Genomic DNA, 22,140 nt, shown 5'->3' with positions numbered 1-22,140 from the left:
ACTATACCAAGAACGAAAACTCGACTGTCTTAAGAAATTGTGGCGGGGTTGCTCAGACTGCCCACCTCCAGTCTCTTAGTTGTGGCTGAAAGTTTAAACTGAACCCATCAAGGTTGTTTGAACAGTCTGTGTCGAAGCAGGGAAACATCTAAAACCTGCAGGACAGCAGCTCTCCAGGACCGGATATTGACATCCCTGCTTTATGTGACTTTGAAGCAAAGTCTATGAAGGTGTGCATGAGTGTGAGACAGTAGCTGCAGCAGTGTAAGGGTGAACAATTAGCGTGCCGGCGCGTGTCAGCAAGTGCATGTGTACAGCTCCTATGTATGTATGCACGTGTAGCACTTACAGCAGTGTGTGGCAGTGTGTGGCTGAGCTGTCTGCTGGTGGGAGTGGAGGTGGGGGTGGAGGTGGAGGTTGTGGTGGAAGGCTTGCAGTGGCCCTCGCTGCCTGCCCTGGGTCGGAGCCAGGAGCAGGGAGAGGGGAGCAGTGCAGGGCTGTCCACACATGAGCGCATGCTCTGCGGATGGGTCAGAATAACAGCACACACTCACACACAGCATGCATGGAGCTGGACGGGCCAGTCACATAGTTAGTGCCATGCAGTTTGACATTTCACAAAAACAATACTTGAAGTGCCCTAAATGCGAGGAACAGAATTTCTTACTGTTGCAAAAGTTCTTCCTCGCTTTAGCGTAAGCTCAAGAAATCATCAGAGCACTTGATATCATTTTATATATGTATAAAAAAAGAATATAGTTTCAAATAGGGAAATATTTTATGTGCATTAAATGTGCAGCTTTCAGAAGTGTTCACCTCTGAAGCCGAGACTACAAACTCTCAATCAACAGTAAGTTCCTGCACCTCTTTTAGCTCACCCCAAAAAAACAAGAATGCATGGTTAGTTGAAATGATCAGAACAGCCGCAAACTATCTGGAAAATCCAATTATTACGTACCAAGTAACACTTGAGACATAAGTCATGTGCTTTATGGTAAATATATTATTGAAAAAAAAAGTAAAGTCATCAAGCAATGCAGGGCAATTTGTCTTTTTTGTGAAAATTAGGACTGACAGTTGACTGACTGAACAAAGACATACGAGGCTGTGGAAGAGCTTTGTGATAATGAGAACAGAATGGCAAAAACAAACACATGAGCGCTTTCCACTTGATAGAAAGCAAATTCAACTCTGTCCTTTTTACCTCCTGTCCCAGAAGTGGCCGGGCCTCCAGGGCTTTCTTCGCTTTGTTCTCCTCTTTGACAGGAAGTAGAGACTTGAGGAATTTAGGCGGCTGTGGTGAGAGGACTTTGAAAGAGCTGGCGCTGAAAAAGGTAGGACTCTCTGGAACCGGGCCTGTAAGGGAATATTCAGTGGTAATCCCGTCGTAATTTTCATCGTATAAAAGACAACGAAGATGTTATGCAGCTGCTACACGTGGGTAGTGTCTGGTTTACCTGGGTTCTCTTTGTTTTTGATGGGGGTGGCACAAAGGGCACCATCTTGAGGGTTGCAGCTGGTGTTGTCCACATGGTCACAGTGGTCCTAGACATTAAGTCTCAGTCAACTTCACAGGGTTTTAATAAACATGCAGAAGAAAAATAGTTACAGAAAAATGTGTATAAATTGTAGTTAAACCATACCTGTTGAATCTTGTACTCTTCATCCTCACAACCAGTCAGGTCTATCTTACTACATGAGGACTGGGGAAAAGACAAACAAGTTGTCAGCCGTTTTGAAAGCTTTACAGTACAAAATGTCCTTATTTCCTTATGGTCAGGAGGCAATGCAGTGAGAGATGTGTTAATTACATTATGTACATTTGGTGTGCTGATACTCCTTCTTAAGTGTCTCCCCTTGGTAGCAAGTGCTTCCTTCACTGTCACAGCCTGCAGAGAAAAATTAGGGAGAGAATTTTAAATTTAACTGATTTGAAGGATACTTTATCAATACAAAAAGGTACAGAACTGGATTAAGTTGAAGAACAGAACCTCAGAGACCGAGACTGCACTTAATTGTGATCGCCACAGGAATGTAGCGCTAGCTGAGGCGACAATAAGAGGGTGCTGGCTTCAAGGCTGAGGGGGAAAATGGGCTGGCTGGTGCCAGATTAGACTCAGTGGTTCCAATGGATAGCAGAGCAGAAGCTGGAAAAGCTGCGGGTGTGGTGTTTGTCCTGACAAATGCTTCTGCGAGTTCACTGATGTTTCACAGTGCGAGTGTCACTGTGTACAATACCTGTCGTAGCCTCTCCAGACTCAAGATGTTCTCCACCTCCAGAACTCCTCGTGTGTATTTCTCTATGTAGGTTTCTCCATCCCGAGTCTCCTCGCTGTCCCCACGAGCAGCCATGAGGGCCAAGGTTTCCCTCTCCTCTGGCTCCTCTGAGGCCTGGAAAGACAGAAGAGGAGAAGGAAAGGGCTGATAAGGACAAACTCCAAGCTCATCTCTTGCAAATCATCGACAAAACAGTATGTCAGATGAATCTGTAGAATAACTAATTCAATCACAGAACCAGAGTTGTACCTTTGGTATGTTGGAAACAATCTCATACGTGACACCACAGGAGTAAAGTGTGTTCTTCAGAGACATTCTTCTCTTGAGACTCTGAGTGAAACTCTGTATTAAACAAACAAACAAACAAAAAAAAGGGCGATCAATAAAACGCAACCTTTTCTTTGCCGTGTGCTGAGCACCTTCAACCCCTTCGAGCATTAACCTGTTTGTTGTAGATGTTGACAGCAATCCGCTTGCGGAGCACCAGCTCCATGGAGGCGGGGTGGCTGAGCTGCACGGTGGCTTTGATTATCAGGTAGATGCGTTCGTGAGGTGAAGTGACCCGGTTGAGGTGCACAGAATCATGAATGGATGAGTCCCAGGAGCACACTGCCAACACCTGGGGAATCAGAGGAGCAGTTCAGCAGTCGTCTAGTGAGAGAGATCATTGGAGCCAGCGAGCCCAGAGAGCTGACTTGGCCATACTAAAACTTTAAAATCTTCTCTTTGAACCCTACTGCTTTGGCTCATTGTGTTGTTGCATTATCAAAGCCCTTCAGGTCACGGACTGCTGCCATGATATTCTCTTGTAAATTTTTAAAATGTCATTGTTCTCTCAATGGCTGCATAGTTTTCATCCCTTGAGGCATCAAAAGAGCCCCAAACCACGATGCTTCCCAGTATGGACCATTTTGTTAGCTTACAGTTTTCACTCCCAAATACACATCTTTTTACATTGTTTGCCTCATCAAAACATTTTCCTATAAATGTTGTTAAATGTGCTGCGATATGTATTGTTAATCAACAATCAATCTAATATTAATGTTTCTCTTTTTCAGGAAGAGTGGACTTTGTCAGTAACCAGACGGGCAAAAAAAAAAAAAAAAAGGAAGTTAATTTGTTAGGTTGGTTTAGACTGATTGTTTCATCTATGAACACCAGTAATCAATGCAGAAATTCAGATAATTTCAAAGGGTTCACAAACTTTTTCTTTCAAATGTTTTTGCACTAGAAACAGAAGAGCAAAAAATAAACTCTTCATGTGTTTTCTAGGTTCTCTTTTTGTCCACAAGGGGGCAATAAAGTTGTTGCTTACCTCCTCGCCACTGTGCCTGATGATGGGTAGATAAAAGAACTGGCTGCCGTGCTCTTTGGGCAGGATAGAGTTAACGCCTGCAGCATGAGGCCCAGTCAGCTGCTCGTTCACTGTCAGATTATCGGCTGGTGGCATAAAAGACGGTTAGTATTTTGAAAGCCAAAAGAGAATCTGTGAATAACAACACCTCTGCCTCACCATTTAAGTCCAGGAAGAGAACAGGAATGTGAGCTTCCATCCCTGCAGGTGGAGTCCTAAATTCAGTTGGATAAAATTGATAATGAAAGTCGTAAAAGGGACAAAAATGAAGTGAATGCAATGTATATGCCGATTCCATTCCTCTTACCAGTCTGCAGGAGCTCCAGGTATCCCGCTGCCAGGTGCCGGTACCAGCACCGCGTTTCTCTCCTCAGTCAAGCCAACCCACTGCTCCACCAGCCGAGCTTCACGCTCAATGTCTTCCTCTGACTTTTCTGGACACGTACAGCGAGGAAGGAAGATGTTTAATCAGGACAAAGTTGATTAGGCTCCTCCAGCTGTACAGCGCTATAACTCACCATGTTTGTTGATGATTTTCTTGATTTGTTCATCGAGATACTCCCGGCGCTTGATTAGGGCATCTGACCAGCGCTCCCTAACAAAGTTGAGATCTTCTTCCTGGAACCACAAAGAGACCAGAATCAATGTTAGCTCAGTGAGGCAGATGACCTGCTGCAGAGCGTCGAGAAATGTTACCAGGGAATGGTGGGTGTTCACGAGGCTGTTTACCCTAACTGTACCTTAATATAGGCACAGAAGATATATTGGAGAAGCTAAGTAGAAGCTACACTTAATAGCTGCTCCCAAATCCAAGATGTTAAAAATCAAAGCCTTAGGTTATGCAATTTTGGCTGAAAAAAAGAACAACTATTAAAATCCCTCATTTCCATGAGACCTCCATTTAGCCCCTTAGTAACCCAGGTCTCGCACGCTTGCATGCGCACACAAATGAAGCAACAGCCATCAAAAGACTTACCTGAATGTGTGGCAGAGAAGCACAGAGAGCCGACCTCCCTCTGAAATATCAGCTGTACTCAACAGACCTCAAAGCCAACCATATTACTCTTCTGACATCAGCACACTCTTACCATGCAAAGTACTGTGGATCATGCAGCCATGCAGTGCCCCTGCGATTAAGTGAGGGTTAATATTTCTGCAGCTCTTCAGTGGCGACAAGCAAACAGTAGCATTAGTGCGCAACCTGAGGGGAGGGGGAGCGCGGGACGAGACCTTGGCAGACATGCTGCGCTGGCTGGGAGCTCAGCTACAGGTGGAAGTGTGTTTTGCATTGATGGCTGCCAAAAAATGGTTGAGGTGATTGATAGTTACAGCGTCAGAAATCATCCATGTGTGCAGCTGCTGTTTAATGAAGCACTTATTTAGCCGACAGAGGCACAGCATCCCGTCTCACATGCCCTCAGCAAAATGCCTCGTCACAAACACACGATCAGTTGGTTTTCCTTCATGCTGCAGAGTGAACTACAGGGGGAGCAGCAGCAGGAGACTTAGAGGGTACCTGATAACTATCCATATCGTCTTCCACCTCTCTCTGGCAGGGGAGAAGACACTCAGTCAAAAGTGAGGAAACCGGCAAAGGCTCTGAGATTATAGCTCAGAGAAAACCATGCACTGCTTGAATAATGTCAAAGAACAGTATGCACTGGAGGGTTATATGTTTCTGACTTAACAATACCTTAAAAATAATCAAAAGCCTCAGTTTCTTCTTTCTTTTCTCGTTATTACAAAAGTGGAAATAATAACGAACTCTTTAATGGTTAAGAAACTGTCATTTTGTGAATCCTACACAGGACACAACAGTGCATGTTAACAGAACCAACACTGTGCCAGTCAGTTTGTGTTTTACTGGGCCTTCTTTAGTTTGACCGCCAGCCACCCAGAGGGTTCAGTCGAGAAACGAAACTTGAGAATGACTAAACATACTCTGGCTGAATCAGCATAATACCGGATATCTCTGGCATAAAACGAGCACACGGTTCCAAAGACACATCTGCTTTGATCCAATTGCAAATCAGTTTTCTAATAATGTCAACACAGTCTTCTCATGGTCCAACTGGCATGCGTGTTACACAAAATGTGTATTTTACCTACCTGGTAGCTGTCGAGTGGCCTCTGTAGTTTGGTGGAGCGAGCTGACACGCAGCCAATAGAGACAGACAACACCGCTTCCACCAACAGAGGCAGAGTGCCCGAGTTCTGGACGGGCTTCACACACACCTGCAGCCTCCTGGAGTGACCCTGCTCGCAGAAATACAATTATATCATTAAATAAATGCAGGTCAGCCAGTCTGAACTACAGGGAAACGTCTCCCTAGTGTTGGTCAGACCTGTCGGAGTTGGAATACTCCTCCTGTGCTAATGTCTTTTCCAGGCTGAAGCTCCACAGACGCGTACTCTCCCTGCTCATTGAGCTCCTGGATGGAGACCCACAGCTCGATCCTGCGAGACACCTCACTCCACCTTGAATATGCAACAGCCAGGGTTAGTAAAGTGGGAAATGTCAATATCAGCGTATGTTCAGAAGTGCAAAAGTCCATGAGAAACAGCAGATACATCGAACCTGTCTCGGAGCGTCTGGGTCTTGGCCTCCAGTGCATCTAACTCCCAGAGTGAACGTCTGTTCCCGGCACAGCGGTGACCCCAAACTTCAATGGCCAACGCTCCATCCGATATGAACTCTAAAAACTCATCTGTTACATGCACAACATACTCCTGGAAAAAGAAAAGAGTCGATGATTTGGAGAGCAATGAGTCCAGAGCAAGTGAAACAACGAGCAGCTTCTTTTCTTTACCGTGCAGTGATCAAACTGGACTGTGAACTGAGCATCTGGGCTTCGAGGTGAAGGCCTGTCTGGGCTGATCATGGGAGGAGCCACAGTGGGCTCACCATGCTCCCAGAAGGTGTACTGACAGAAGACAAAGTTGGACAGATTGAGCGGCAGCCCTGTCGCCTCCCTGATCCTCACCTACAGCAGCAAGACAGGCAGAGGGGATGGAGATTTTTTTAATTGGTAATCTCAGCAGTGCACTTTTCAAATGCCAGACTCAGCTACATTTCATTTTCAGATGTGACTCTTACCCTGCAGGTGAGCCTCCTGGCCATATGGACGATCTCTCCATTTGTGTCCATGACCTCATAGAAACTGCTCTCACTGGAGTTCTCTGATGAGTCATCTCCCCCAGACAGGCGCTCGGGTACAGCTCCACTCACTCGCATCAGCTCAACATGCAACCTGCCTGCTACCTGTACCAAGCAAAATAAGGTGATCGCTGTTATAATCCAAATGATCCTAACAGTCATATATAAGAAACTGTAAGAAAATATTGGTGTACCCTCACCTCTCCCTGCTGGCTGATGATTGGGACAGCATATTGCAGTCTGACATCATGGAAAAGACACTCTAGAAAAATATTGGCCACTCCTATCAGGTTGTGGTTCTCGTGAGCCTCGTAGAACGGATCACAGCGTTTACCGTTTACTTTGTGATACTGGAAAAACAGAGAAGAACACATTCATTATTAAAAAATATATATATATATTTTGGTTTTCTGCTCATCTTTTCCTCATTGTGGTCCTCTGTTTGTTACCGTTTCCTCTGTGTCTTCTTTCCAGTCTCTGTAGTGGTCTCTCATGTCCACCAGTTTGTTCTCCAGCTTCTCAATGGTCCACACCTGGGTTCCCTTCCCCTTCCGCCGCACCTGAATGGCAGGCTCGCTCACGATTGCACCTCGCTACATACAAAAGGGTTTAGACACATTTCAGATTGGGCACTACAAGCTCAAAGCTGTGGCCTAAGGTCAACACAGATAGTTTGAACAAATGGTCATTCTTAATAAGTGTGGGTTCAGAGGTCTGACCTTGCGGTTGGCACTGAGGTTGGCTGCAGGAATCTGAAGGGTGACCTGATAGTCGGTAAGTTTGTTCATCTCCTCTGCCAAAAAATTGGCTTCTCGCACCAAAGTGTTGGCTTTGACGACCTGCTCTCTGAGTCGAGAGAGACTCTGACGAAAAAGCTCATCCCTGTCTCAAACGCACACATACAGACACGCACAGTTAAATTGTGAGGATGAAGATCTGGCATCTTTTATGCATGAGGTTCATACATGTATGTATATGTATACAGTTATTGATCATTCAAGTCGAATTGGAAAAAAATCTGACTCAGTGACACATTGAACATCTACTAGTGTCCTGCACACGTGCACAACTCGTGGTTAGGCTGGTTCAGGTTAATGGAGAGTACTTTTGGTTGGGTAAGGCATGCAGACTGGCTCTCATGATGGGTCGGGCTGGTTTGCATACAGAAAACAAACAAAAAACAACGACAATAAGACTAAACGCGCACGTGACTTGTGTGTGCACTCCACTAACCGCTCCTCCGTCCACAGTCGCAGCTTGCTGTGTGGCGTGTGCGTTGGGAAAGTAAGGCGCTCGCTGCTGCTGCGGTGATGATGTGATGTCTTCTCAGGGGACAGCTGTTGTCGTAGCGACTCCAGCTCTCGTTCATACATTAGCCTCTGCTCCTCCAGAGCCAACCGCTTCTCCTCCAGGTACTGCTTCTCCAACACCTGGACCACATTCTGCATGGGGTCTACATGAAATATAAACGTAAAAATAAACTTTTTACGAAGAAGAAGAAAAAAAAAGGCAACTGAAACCTGAGCATCAATGCCTGCATTAAATTACAATACAAACAATACAAATTGAGAGGTTGCAGGTTGCCCTAATCGTACCATTGTTTCCAAGAGTCTTCATCATGACCTCCATCTGGGCAAACTCGTAACTGTAGTCTTGCTCAGAGGAGGCCTCACTGGCCGTCTCCACATCTGCCTCGACAAAGCTCTCTCTAGGAGAAGCTCTCTCCAACTCCTTCAAACGGTCCCGCCGCTTTCGTTTAGGCAGATTTATCCTACAGAGCAACACGACCACTCAGCAGTGTTTTTTCACATCGGTTCGCAAGCTAGACGAAGATGGCAACAAGATCTGAGGATCTCATACCTGAAGAAGTGATTGTTTCCCCATAAGATTCGGTCTCCATGCCACAAGTGCACTAAGGAGTCGATCATTGTACCATTCACACAAGTCCTGTAAAAACACAAAGATGGCAAAGGAATTCCACTTTGACTGCAGAAAACTAATGCATTGGGAAAAAAAAACCAATCCTTCTGTAGCAATAGGGAGACATGGTCCTGACATCAAAGTGTAGGAGCTCAGATCATGAGATTCCTGTGCGGTGAGGTCATGTGAAACTCTGAAATTCAGTCATCCATAAAGGAAAGAGAGACAGACAGATAGCAAATACGTTGAAAGCAGTTGTACAACAGCTCACCTGGCATTTCCTATTGGCATCAAGGTGACATCACTGTCTGCGCAGAGCTCCAGGACGCAGTGTTCTGGCTGGATCCCGATCCCAAAGAGCTGGATGTCCTGAGAGGTGTCTGCACCCACACGCGTGTGTTCCTACAGACAGGTGGAGGACAAATTCACAGAACTATAATAACAGATCTGAATATAATAACACTTGGCCCTCTGAGTCAGACTTGGTTATTGATCCAGTTTGCATGAGAAAATTGCAAAAACATGAATGCAAGAACTCTTCAATTTCAGGAACATCACAACTACGGAAATAACCAGCCTAAATGAAAAAAAAACCTATGTGGAAGGGAGGCGTTGTTAAACAAACACGGCAGCTTTTAGAGGGTGTAATAACCCATTTCACATTACCGTAGTCATTCCTCACCGATATGCCAGGCTGGTTTACAGAGGCCAGACAAAGGCCTGTTGTTCTGCAGTCTGTGCAGACTGTTTTCTCACATGCCTCAGCTTTAACAGGTCCAACTAGCTGGTTGTTTGTCCCTGATCTGCTCTGACTGGACTCCTCTCTGGTAATATACCACTGTCTTTTGAATCCCCACAGCATGTGAGCTTCAGTGTTACAGAACCTCAGTCACTGGTAGATACAACTGTTCAGAAATGTGGGGTAATATCAAAATTCTTTGGTAGTATACAGCAGCGAAGGGGAGTCAGAAACTGGCTTTCTCTGGCAAAGTTACTGACCTCCCGAGGTGTATGTGAATCATTAAACTATCAAATAGAGGCATCAGACGATCAGAATCTAAGGTTGAGCCCATTTCTTTGTATGAAAATGAATGAAATACTTGAGTTTTGTGATTGAGACAGCCTCAAACCGGTGTAAAATATCAGTTTGAAACATCTGTTTGTTTCATTTTGTGGTCTCATTAGAAAAGAAAAACAAAAGTAAATGTGCACAGAAAGCAAGGCAAGTTTATTTGTAGAGCAAAATTCGTACATGAGGCAATTCAAAGTGCTAGAACAGTGACACTGACATGCAGTTTGTTTAATCTTTTATTTATGGAGGAAACAGACAGATTGTTAGAACAAACTGAAACATCACACTATGATTAGTAGACTAAACATACACTGAAAAGTTACCCGATATATTAAACTGCTGCTACATCTAAAGTAACCATATAAATTACTGAGCTGTATAGACCGCAATCTGCTGATGGCAAAGCTAGAAAGGCAAAAAGGGGACTGACCATTAGTCATAAAGGTACTGCAGTTAAGAAAATATATACATTTTTTATTACATTGTAAGAACTGTGTTACCTTCAGGTAGTAAACCAGCAGCTCATTTAGTGCAGGATCAGCATTTAGATTGACCAGGAAACACTTGTCTTCACCCACTTTAATGCCAGAAGTTTCCAAAGAGATGCCCATGCTCTCCAACTGCTTCTGACGGTCCTGTAAACATGGATAATAACAGTGTAGCTATGCATATAAATACACCGAATTAGAGTTCAGGTTTTACACTATTGTGACTCATGTGCGCACAGTGGCAATCTCCTCGGTCTTTCTTAGCTTCTCCTCCCAGGTGACCGTCATCTCCTGAATGAGTTTCTCAGATTCCTGCAGTTTCTCCTTCAGCTCAGGAGCCTTCATAGACTGATGGAAAACAACGAAGAAAGCGATCAGAAACTTACGATTGGCGTTTAATCTGGTTTGAACTTATTCACAATTTGTCTCAGTCCGCCTCTCTTCTCACCTCGGCCTGAGAGAGCTGAACTTTGAGCTTTTCAACCTCTTCCCTGAGCTCTCGAATGATCCGAGCGTTAGGGTCTTCGTTCACCACAGCATGGTTGACAATTCTCTTGGCTCTGTCGGCATAGCGCAGCGTGGACAGCGTCTCCTCATAGTTATCAGCAGCTGGACTCACTGTGGCTATCATGGCTGTCTTACTGTTCCCACCAAGGTTGTCCTGAAGACAAAGGAAGCAAAGCTGCTAAAATGTTCTTTCTAGTCTGACAGTATGAAACAGGTATTTACAACAACCAGTTACACAAAATATGTCATTTGTGGGTCAAACCTTCAAAAGCCAGGTGAGGACTGAGTCTCTGTAAGGCACAAACTTAGCCTTTCCCTTTCCTCCAGACTGATCAGCCAGAGCGGAAATCACACAGCCTAATGTGGTGAGTGACCTAAAATGACACAAAAATACATCGGAGGACTCCCACGAGCAGCAAGTCAACATGTAATAAATCAATCAATCAATAAAAAGAACACCCACTTGTTTATATTGCTGCCTTCTTTGAGTCGCTCCCCAGCAGCTCCGGTCTTGGAAACTCGCTCACTTCCCGCCAAGTCGACCAGGCTCATCTTGCTCACTTTCTCCCCTGAATTCTGTTTACAACACACACAATCAAACCCAAGCCAGTTACATTTCAAGGACAAAGATAGACAAGTGTTATTGTGGAAAAAGAACAAGAAAAGTGAAAAGCAAAAAATAAACTAACCCCAGACCGTAGATCATACAGCGTTTGTGTGACAATGATACTGAAGACGGCATGCGATCGACTGCTCTCCTCATTCATGTTGGTGGCTGCAACTGTGCGAGATTTGTTCCCCTCTGACATCAACACCTCAATGTCCTAAAAGGATAAAGCAGAAGGTAAGGGCAGAGAGAGACAGCATTATTAGTCACTGCTGAAGTTTTGCCAGTCTGAAAACAGATTAAAAACTAATCTGGAAAAGAATTGTTATGACTACAGTAAATGGCTGTTTTCCATTTTATTTAGCTGGGTCACACCAGACAGTGGGAAACCCAGTGCACTGACATCAGGCATAGCAGAGCACAGAGGAACAGGGTGGAGATGTTTTAACGTCATTAAGGAAGGACGTGCCAAGGCTTGGCATATAAACCACATGCAACCCCATGACTGCAGCCAAACCAGGGATATGTGTCATCACAGTTTCTGCACAGGGAAGGATTTTAAGTGAAATTGCTGTTCCAATGTAAATCACTTGTGTGAAAACTGGAGAAATTACAGTATATGAAGGCATTTCTGCAGGGTGTTAGAAATAATGTCTGTGTGTGTGAAATATGAGGCACTTCAGTATGTGATTGAGTGGATTTAGCCTCATCACTGGTCAAAACGAAGAAGAAAGATCGGTGAAAGGCGCACCTCAAAGTTGGTCACAGCCAGCTGTGAAAGACCATCCACATATGGACCCAGGACTTTGTGTTCCCGAACTTTCAGGGACTGGCGGCTCCTGAAACAGCACAAAAAGTGAGATGAAGAATTACTACGGCTTTCAATCTTGGACATATATAAAAGAAGAAGTCAAATTCTGACCAGAGTTTCATAATGAACATTTGATAGTCCTCATTTTAAATTCAGAATTTGTCAATGGTTCTCTTTCTGATGAAGCATCTTCTCTGACCCTCACCATAGATCAAAACGGTCAAATTCTTCAAGGTTTTGGGAAGCAAGTACGAGTGAATGTGCAAACTCTAATACTGTTGGTTTCAATCTAAAACATGCACAATACAACTAACTTTATCATCAGAATGTCAAGAAATAACAGATAGGATGTTATCTCAATGACGCCCACGTTTTGTGTTGCAGAGACATCTACTGGCATGCTAACCAGCTAACAGTAGCTAGCCACTGCAGCGTCCCATTTATTGTCAATCCAGCATGAGAGGAAGAAGTTTTGCAACCCAGAGATCATATTTTGCTTTTGCAAAAGTCAACGATTCAAGTCTCTTGTTAACAACGTTGAAAGAGAAAATGAATGACATATTAAACACAAAGCTCTTGGCAAGTGACCACCAGAGTGCAGGATGGTTGCTGCTGCGTTACATCACAACTTTCTCAAGCCATGGGCATCAGGAGACAGCAAGGGCTGGAGGACTGCTCCCTACCTCAGTCCGAGATTGTGCAGGTTGGTTGTGGGGAGATTTCTGCGCTATAGAAGTGTCTTCTACACCAATGTAAGCATGTTTTGAGTCAGTATTCAAATACAAATACGTGTATAATGTGCGTATGATGACAAAAGCAGCTCATGCATGTCAGGGCCTTTAAAAAAACAACAACAGTGACCCCACCTACAACATCATTTTCTACAAATTGCTTTATTTGAAAGCAATCATTGAGAATTACCTCCTGTTTGTATTTGGTGTTTCATGTGAGAAGGTGAATTCAGTGCTTGGGCATGCTACAATGAAAAAAAACAAAAAGAGACTGACCGGCAAATTAAAAATATAATCTTTGTGTATTCTTACACCAAGGTTATACTCAAATATAATCTTTGTGCTTTTGGACACATTTGACAAATATCTTAAAATGAAGAAAACAAACCACGTGTCAGTCTGTGATCAGGGCTTAAGTTTAGAGTCACTGTCAACCTGTTCCTTGCAGTACTTTGGAGAACATCTGGGTATTATTTCTCTTTTCAGCAAATCTTGATTAAATCAACTAAGTCAAACGTTACAAGAGGGACGAGCTGTGATGTCGTGGGGCCCTCACTTCCAGCAGCTTTGGCATGAGTGGAAGACCAGTAAGTGTTTGCATCAATAAAATGGTGTTTGTGGAATTGACTGAAAATAAATGATCATGTCATGAAGAACAGTATCATGTCAGGCTCTTGCAAAAAAAAAAAGACATGACCTTATAGCATATATTTGTTGCGGGACAGATTTCACAGATCAAGGTTAACCCCACCGTTTTCTCCGTTTCATCTCATTAAAGAATGATTTGAGTTGTCTTACTAAGAAATGCATATGGCACGTGATTTAACAGGTGTGCCCTTAGATGGTGAAGGGGGGCTCATCTTCACCTGTCAGGTGTTGAGAAGAAATCCATGGGTCAATAATCTATGATTTAAAAAACAAAACAGTGACCGGTAAAAATAAGGTTCCTTGTGTCCACGACATATCATTCACAGAGGCCATGAAAGAAAATACAACCGCTGGAAAGACCTTGGCCAGCTACCAATTGATAGTGTGACTGACGCCCTGTTTACACTCTATATGTCATGTCTATACGAGAGCCAGTATTTGCTCACCCAGGCAGGATCAAGAGAGTGTGAGACTCGCTATGTACACAAGAGGAAGCTCCCATCAAAATGGGTCTGGCTGAGTCTTCAGACATCTGCAGCACACAGAGCGCTGCACTGTAGCCCCTCTATGGGGCTTGGCTCACAGGCGGCCGTGACTGCTCTCCTGCTCCCAGCTTCACTAACAGATGTCCCTGAAACATGCCCATTCACAGCTTATGCTTCCTAGCAGTCTGTCTGCTAACCCACATCACATCACAGAAGCAAACAATGCAGTATTGTCTGAGGACGATGCCGGCCACTGTTCTGCAGGAAATGACAGGGTCGAGCTTCCTACTCTCATCATCCCGTCGGCATCCCATCTTTGAGGTGACGAGACACAACAGTGTCGCATACCAGCACAAGAGTTAGAGCTGATGAACTGGTCACTGTCTGCGAGGTCGGGCGAATCAAGAAAATAACACCACGGCTTGTGTATGCAGCTGTATGTGTCTGAAGCGGTCCAAAGCATTAGCTCATGAAAGTCAATGAGCTGACTTACCCTTTGGGATCCAGCAGGTCACGGACCTTCTCGTTGTAGATCTCCATGTAGGACACTTCCACCTTAAAAGTATGAGCTTCATTCGTCTCTTTGTGGACCCTCTCAAACAACGAGCAGCACAGCCGCGGGATTAAACCTGGCTGCTCTCCATTTCCCATCATGGAAAAGGACTTGCCAGAGCCTAGAAGCAGAGCAGAGTTATATATCGTGGGGTGCTTCAGTAATGGCGAAGCTTAATCCTCTAATTAGCATCTTAATTTATTCCTGAGCCCATCTGGATCATATTGTAACAAATTCTTTGCATGATGTAACATGTATATAAATAGCCAAGAGACACATGGTCGCTGTCTTGTGGGCTTACAGTGATATTTTGAGCCGAGTACGAGCATCACCACGCCAAAAGACTATAGATAAAGTTTTAGATATGTGTCTGGCAGGTATCTGTGTCATTGTTAATATTTTCTATTAACCCCATTAACACAAGGTTTGCCGGTCAAAAACCAAAAAAAATGACATACTGCATATATCAATTAGGATTATGAAGTAATGCATAGAAGCGGAATGTTGTATTCAGACTGCTACAATCAATCCAAGTTTGTGTTCAAAGTCGGTACAGAAGAGGTGGATATATCCTCCACGATTCTTTACAACAGCCTGTAGAGGCAGATTACTCAGACTGCAAAAAGTCCGAGTAATCGTGTGAATGTATACTATTATATATTGTATCACATTGATTTATACTAAATTATATCATACATTATATATTGCACGTGTGTTCTCTATGAACTGATATCCGCACATCAATAAATAAACATATTTGTAGGCAAAAAAAGAATCTTTTGAAGCAGAAGCCTTTTGATTTTTCTCTATTTTCTCTATCTATCGTTTTGACCAGCCGTGTCTGTGCAGGCTTGCGTGTCCATTAACTGTCACGTGGAGAGCAAAAAAATACAGAGGCCACAAGCCAAACTGGAATCTTAAAAACATTGGCTATCATCTAAAAATTATTTAGGTTTTTGTTATTTTTTCTGAAATCTGCAATCAAACAATGACTGGCGCATGAAACAGTAGACCTTGACAGGATATCTGATGTCCGCTTGCAACACTGGCAGAAGAAATACCTGCTGTTGTTGCAGCCGGAATCATTTGATATTAGCAAAAGTCGCTGCTGCGTGGGCGCCCCTTGCTCATATCCACCTATCCACCCTCCTGCCAGATATGGTCACTTCTAGCTCTGAAAAAGTTGATGCCCAAAATGCCAAATTCAATGCTTAAAACAATAGCTACATTTGGGTGCAACATTCTACAGCTCAGCACCCAAGGAGGGGTAGTGCTGAGTGTGTGGACATTAAGATTAGTGGTTCTCAAATTTTAGCTAAAAACTGTTTTCTGTGACAGTTCACAACTACCAATTGTCTGCATGGGAGTGATTAAGGGAGTAAATTGTAGCTCATCAACACAAGGAAATACTCAACTTGTGTGAAAAAATGCAGTGTACAACATACAACATCCTGTGCCTGTTTTTGCATTTGACGCGTTTAGGGAACATCTATAAATTTTGAATTGTTTTGTCTTTGTCTACAATGTGCATGCAAGCTATTTGGGAGATAAATTCTATCTCCTTTCTCTTCCTCAACAAGCAATGCACTAGTTAAGGCGATTCATTTTCAAGACTGCATGGATTTAAAACAAATAAAGAAGGATCTTAACACAGACCTTCATGTAGATTTTCTGTTACCTGTTTGTCCATAGGCAAATATGCAGGCATTATATCCCTGGAATGCATTCTCAAGTATTCCTTCTCCAAGGCACTTGAACACCACCTCTTGACCTTTCAGAGAAAGAATCGGTCACCATGGAGATTATGGTAAACAGAGGAACAACTGAGTTGCATAAAAGTATCCACTATTATCTGGATGTCTTCCTAGCATGCAAAATTAGTACAGAGAAGTGTATTGACAAGGTCCCCAAAACAATGACCAAGATTCATGAAAGGTGGCAGATTCCTGTCTGGTCATGTGGAAAATGTAAAGCTGTGTAGAGAAATCTCTTGCTCTGCTCGCTGCTGTGCTCCTTCTGAATGGGACAGCTGTTTAATGAGCTAAATAAAGCCTTGGCTCGGGCCCTTGAGGCAGCAGCCCTTCACTGAACAGACTGCCTTGTCGGTGCAGCACAAAGCAAATGTAAGAATTACATTTCCATAACAAAATGGGGGAGATATGATGAACGAAATATCGACAATCATTATGCTGATCTGCCTCAGACTGGCTGAATCGACATATCTTCTATAGAAGTTTAAAAAAAAAAACGGAGCTGTAAACCTTTCTGCATGGCCCTAATTAGAGAGATGAATGGTGGCAGAGGAAACCTAATTTAACACGTGTGGGTGCATAAGAGTTAAACCACTGGTTGATGATTACAAAAGCACAAATCTGAAATGCAGATGTGTACAATCTGAGTGTCTGTGTGAACACTGCACAAAACTGCCATATGATCTTTTCACTTCAAGTCAATACAACTAAGTTAACCCGTTCACTCCAAATGCAAATGATCACATCTCAAATATCACCCTCTGCTTTGCATGATACAAAAAAAACAAAAAAAAAACAACAACCTTTCCACCAATTAGGGAGTTTCCCTGTTCCTACAGTGGTAACAGAAAGCTCATCAGGTCTTCAGACAGCACATGACTTAGTTGTTTGGATAACTGAAGAATCAGTTGCAGCCTTAATGACTCACCAGCATATTTGGGAACGTTGGATTCATCCATGGACCAGAAACAGTGGTCAAAAGCGAACACCTGCAAGGTAGACACCACAGAGTGTGTAAACACACATTCTCACACCTGTCCGAGCACGTACAGTGCAACAACACCTGATCTTGTGTTGAAGTGCCTTCTTCTGAGGTACAGACACGGGATTATTGTGCAGCACCATACCACCCTGCTGTTCAGTAAATCAGCAGGGCCGAGCTTGTCTGAGCGAGTATGATGAAGCCAGAGCATTTGTTCGATGTAACGCTCATTAACACAGGACCATGACTGTCTGCACAAATCCACTGCTAGCAGCCCAGTGTTCTGCCCGAAGTGGCTGCAGTTAAATTAATTCATAAATCAGGGTCAGTGCTCCCCAGGAAAAAATTCCAGGTCCCGGTGACCCTCATCTCCAAGGAAACTGGGCTGTAGCAGCTATAGAGGGCGCGGGCTGGCTCTTGGCCCTCGTGGCCGAGTCTCACAGCACAGAGTTCAAGAGCAGAAAGCCCTTGTGTCCTCCAGGCACCTGCATGAGCTCTGTCGGGATGGATAACGCACAGAGAGGATGCTCTCTGGGAAAGAGCAGGGGCTTCATTTACCGAGCAGCAGAACGGCTCAGAAACAGAACAGCTTCTGTTACTTTATGTGCTGCATTCAGTCTAACTCTTAACACATTTCACGTTCTCCTTAAATTTTCCTTTGAGTGACAGTCTGCTTGCTGCAGCACTACGTAGACTTATTCGCACTGATACCGATTTGAATTCACAAATTAAGGGTACTAGTGCAAAACGTTTAGCTGGTTTTAACTCACTGTTGTACTGTATACATGTAGTATTTATTCTCCTGAGCAAAAGAGAGAAATAGAGGTTCCTAAAGTCTGTAATGATTAGATCTAAACTTTTAATCTTGACAAAACAGCTTTTGGGCTGTTTTAAGGTATAAAAGTGCAAAATAATGCTATAACAGCTTAGTATTGGGTATCTCGACAGGGACATAATAACAACTTTAGAAACAACCATTTCTATTGTAGTCATCCCTTCTTTTAACTCACTATTAATCATAATGTAGGCCAATGGCCAGGGAACCAGTGGTTGCACAGTCAGCATGGGAAGCACTGAGATCACTGAATGCTATGAAAGCAAAAGCTCCTCTTGTGACTTCAGACAAGTGAGTGGGTGCCATTCAAACGAACAAAAGTACCATCATTCTCAATTAGGACTGGTTTGGTAACTAGGGCTTCAGTGCACTCTGGTCTGTCTCCGTCCAGCCCGAGGGTGTGATTGCACAACAAATTACTCTTGATTGGACAATTACTATTAATCAGCAGCACAAATAATGATGAAGCCGAGAAGTACAAAGCCCATTTTGTCATTTCCAGGATTAAAACTAGTTGAATGGGATTGCAGTTAAGAGTGCGGGGGGAGTAAAATTCGAGTGTCATAATTTAGCAGACAGCCACGTGCTTGTCTAGCTGAGGGTTATTACAGGACGGCTCAGGTTCACATGCCCTAGAGACCAATGCACGCCCGCAGCCCAGACTAGCACTCCCCCGGTCCAGTCAGGGGGCCGAGTGTACTGAGCACAAAGCCCGTCCCTGGTGTGTGAAACATCTCTGAGCTCGTCACCAGCGTGTTGTCAAGGGGGGAAGTGGGGGTGCACTCAAACAATGCAGCTTTGAATGTGCGCACACACAGCCCCAATGTCCGCGCTCATCCCTCTCTCATTGTAGAGCCTTTGTGGGTGTTCACGAGATCTTAGAGCGCTGACACATTCACACGGACATCTATTCGGCTCCTGCTGACCAACCGAACCACCAAAACACTTTCAATCACGTCCCTAGAAACAATGTCACAACAGTGGAATAGACCTGCGCAGGGTGCCTCTCAGTTCTACAGAGGAACAGTGCTGCTCTTCATCTGCGATGCAGGAACATTGAGCGAGAAGTTACTATAGATGTCTGAAAGTTCGCATACTGGCTGGTTGATTTTCTAGAGAAATAAATGGATGAAACATACATACCTTGGGTTGTTTCCTGTTGAAGTAGAAGACCAGTTCATCGTAAACAGAATAGACCCGCAGGTTAAGGAGAAACAGAAAAACAGAGGACATGGTTAGCATTAAGACACAGCAAGTTAATGAACAGTAAAACTGTGTATCTGAAGGAATCTTCGTCAATGCTGACATCTTTTCTGAAATGGAAAAGATTTTTATGGAAACGTCTCATCGGAGTTAGACAATAGATGCTTAAAACACGGACTGTTAAGCGGTTTTTCATTGATTTTTCTGTTCAGGATTTTTAGGGCAGGTCTGCATTCAGGCAAAAGCGGCCCCACCCATAACAATGGAACATTACAAACAGACAAACAACAATGCATTACCACCACCGATCTGGCAACGTGCCAGCTTAGAGAATCAGATTTGTAGATCCGTGGATTAAAGGGCCAGGTTAACAATTTTGTACAGTGGTTTTTACAAGACTGCATGTGCAGATGCTGGAGCTACACACCTTTGACTTAGACAGACAGCTGGATCGACAGATACATCATTGCACCTGAGTCTGTCCCTCCTTCTTTGGTGTGCTCACACTGCGCTAATTCATATCTGCTGGATCATTGGCAGGACGTAACCGCCGGGAGAATGGAAGTTACACAATTTAAAATTCTTGATAGCTTAGACCAAAACTGGAAGGATATTCAATATCTGCAGCGTATGTTTGTGATTTCACACCTTTGCAGCTTACTTTGGTTTACATACAGTTTACATGTCTGTTTGACATGTTTGAGCTGATCTAACATCAGCAGCAGTCTGAGACCAGGAGGCACTAAGCATTTTCTTATTACTTTGAAGCTTAATTCAATTTACTTGATGAATGTTTCAATCATTCATGTTTAGCTGGGTGGATATTAATACATAATTCTGTGATGTCGTTAACTCAGTGGAAGTTTTTCAGGTTAACTTTTTCATTTTCTACACTTTGACACTTGTGACTTCTTCATTCACCCATTTATTCACTTCCACTCAGCACATGGCATTTCCTGGTGGTAGGTGCTGCTGTGATTGGGATCATAATTGGGCCAGTGAAGCGTGTGGAAGGGAAGAGATTTAGGATTCAATGTCCCACTGACTCTGTTGAATAAATAGCTCTTATTCCTGTGGACTTAACACAGAGGCCAGTTTGGGGAAGCTGCACTCAGCATGACCAGCTGCCGGAACTAAGAACAAAAGGGTAGTATATATGCTCCAAAGTTATGTAGGGTTGCTGTCTTAACTAAAAAAGAAAGTATAACCTTAAAGCCCAATGACTCAGAAGAGATGTTACGGCCTCTTCTGTATGGGGTTTATGCTGCTGTATGATGCACTAAAACACACAAAACTACTCCACTAACCGGGATCTGCTACGGTCCCATCTTTCAACAGTCAGCAGACCCCTCTTGCAGACATCTGCTGGTACCACGGCAGAGGTGGGCATCACCATCACATGATAACTAATACAGGGCAGAGTGCTTCAGGAGGACTGACACACTGCAGCCAGTATGTCTCACACAAATTGGTGCTGAGTCACCAGCAACAGCTCAACCAGAGAGCTGCACAACGATATCCACACCCACTCAAAAGTACCCTTTTTTTCCCAAATCTATTGTCTCTATGAAAGGTGCTCTCCATAAACAGAAATGATGATCCCCTTTGTAGATTACGCTCAGGCAATTAGCTGTGCCCATGTTGATTATAATGAAGGACAGAAAGAAAGTGTGTGGGAGAGAGAGTAAAGAAATAAGAGGGCCTTGTAAGCGTTCATACCCTGAAACTAGATATCTAACGGACAGTGCCTGAGATTGGGTCTGGTTTGTTCTTCCATACTACACAGCAGGGACAGGTTGTACAGGAAGAGCCGCAATATGAGATATGGATCAGCATCCGACAGCTGGGGGGGCTCAGATATAAGATTTCCTATGGGCAGTCAGGGGAGAACTGTTCAGGTTGTAATGCTTAAACCTGAAAGATCTACCTCTTCAAACTGCAATATTACAACAAAGTAGAGACGTCATAGATGAATGAAAACCATGCGCGTCATAGTAACTAATGGAAGGCAGGCACAGTAACCCTTGTGAAAAATGAGATTGGGATAAAAAAGAAGTACTGATATATCACTTTGAGGTACGAAAAGACAAGGAGAAGCAAAAACTCTGCATCGGCAGCAGAAATCAGTCATCACAGAGCTGCTGCTGCAGTTTGCTCTAGCTCATTGTGTAATCTACTGTATGTATGGTTTACACATCCAGTTTTGGTATGCTAGGAATGCTGCATATGACAATGGGAGGAACTGTCTCTAACTGGCTATATTTAGGATTTTAGAGAGCTATTACTCACTAATAAGAGTTATCAAATTCCAAAAACTGACTTATTCTAAGACCTTAACCTCCAACGTGCATCACAACCTGAACACTTCCACCCTCAATAAATTCAAGTACAATTAACTCCAGTTCTTCAACTCTGCTTTGGGAATACCTTAGCTGGTAATTGATCATTTCTAGTGTTAAGTTACCTTCCATTAAACCTGTCCTTTGATCAATATATCATCTTTTTCTATGATACAAGACAAAGAAAGGAAAACATCTTTATCTGCATTGTCTCATTAAAGATATACTGCCAGTGGCAGCGCAGTCACAAACAATATTATTCAAGCATGAAGCCCTACAGGCTGTTTGCTTAACAATCAGCATGCATGTCAATTGCCGTCTCAAGGGCTTATCAAAGACATTGTTGTGGTTGTACAGTACAAATGTGGGACATACATGTGTGGCACAGAAGTGCCACATAGCATCAGAGTCTCACCCCAT

The 22,140-nt window shown here is 43.7% G+C and overlaps 1 protein-coding gene across 8 annotated transcripts in view; it reads right to left on the bottom strand.

Moving 5' to 3' along the window:
- Positions 1–22,140, bottom strand: part of kif13a (kinesin family member 13A) — a 36,501-nt gene that overhangs the window by 5,006 nt on the left and 9,355 nt on the right. For 2 of the 8 annotated variants that reach the window (XM_072394395.1, XM_072394396.1), the window contains exons 3-38: positions 19,322–19,334; positions 17,290–17,350; positions 16,289–16,381; positions 14,551–14,731; positions 12,134–12,221; positions 11,465–11,599; positions 11,239–11,351; positions 11,038–11,149; positions 10,717–10,929; positions 10,506–10,616; positions 10,281–10,415; positions 8,980–9,110; positions 8,649–8,735; positions 8,384–8,559; positions 8,022–8,241; positions 7,508–7,670; positions 7,238–7,381; positions 6,989–7,138; positions 6,729–6,893; positions 6,442–6,615; positions 6,210–6,361; positions 5,977–6,109; positions 5,741–5,887; positions 5,148–5,180; positions 4,150–4,249; positions 3,939–4,065; positions 3,791–3,846; positions 3,593–3,717; positions 2,720–2,896; positions 2,527–2,619; positions 2,239–2,391; positions 1,812–1,889; positions 1,644–1,703; positions 1,458–1,545; positions 1,205–1,356; positions 350–520 (exon numbers count right to left, since the gene is read on the bottom strand). In XM_072394395.1, the coding sequence (XP_072250496.1) occupies positions 350–520; positions 1,205–1,356; positions 1,458–1,545; positions 1,644–1,703; positions 1,812–1,889; positions 2,239–2,391; positions 2,527–2,619; positions 2,720–2,896; positions 3,593–3,717; positions 3,791–3,846; positions 3,939–4,065; positions 4,150–4,249; positions 5,148–5,180; positions 5,741–5,887; positions 5,977–6,109; positions 6,210–6,361; positions 6,442–6,615; positions 6,729–6,893; positions 6,989–7,138; positions 7,238–7,381; positions 7,508–7,670; positions 8,022–8,241; positions 8,384–8,559; positions 8,649–8,735; positions 8,980–9,110; positions 10,281–10,415; positions 10,506–10,616; positions 10,717–10,929; positions 11,038–11,149; positions 11,239–11,351; positions 11,465–11,599; positions 12,134–12,221; positions 14,551–14,731; positions 16,289–16,381; positions 17,290–17,350; positions 19,322–19,334 (4,510 nt within the window). The remainder of the gene's footprint in view (positions 1–349; positions 521–1,204; positions 1,357–1,457; positions 1,546–1,643; positions 1,704–1,811; positions 1,890–2,238; positions 2,392–2,526; positions 2,620–2,719; positions 2,897–3,592; positions 3,718–3,790; positions 3,847–3,938; positions 4,066–4,149; positions 4,250–5,147; positions 5,181–5,740; positions 5,888–5,976; positions 6,110–6,209; positions 6,362–6,441; positions 6,616–6,728; positions 6,894–6,988; positions 7,139–7,237; positions 7,382–7,507; positions 7,671–8,021; positions 8,242–8,383; positions 8,560–8,648; positions 8,736–8,979; positions 9,111–10,280; positions 10,416–10,505; positions 10,617–10,716; positions 10,930–11,037; positions 11,150–11,238; positions 11,352–11,464; positions 11,600–12,133; positions 12,222–14,550; positions 14,732–16,288; positions 16,382–17,289; positions 17,351–19,321; positions 19,335–22,140) is intronic. The other 6 variants (XM_072394400.1, XM_072394401.1, XM_072394398.1 and 3 more) reach the window with 5 other exon arrangements.

Source organism: Leuresthes tenuis, unplaced genomic scaffold (genome assembly GCF_036924035.1).
Source record: "Leuresthes tenuis unplaced genomic scaffold, fLeuTen1.0.hap1 SCAF_10, whole genome shotgun sequence".
NCBI classification, from domain to species: Eukaryota; Metazoa; Chordata; class Actinopteri; order Atheriniformes; family Atherinopsidae; genus Leuresthes; species Leuresthes tenuis.
Note: the sequence above shows the minus strand (reverse complement) of the source record. Positions and strands in the feature narration are given on the sequence as shown.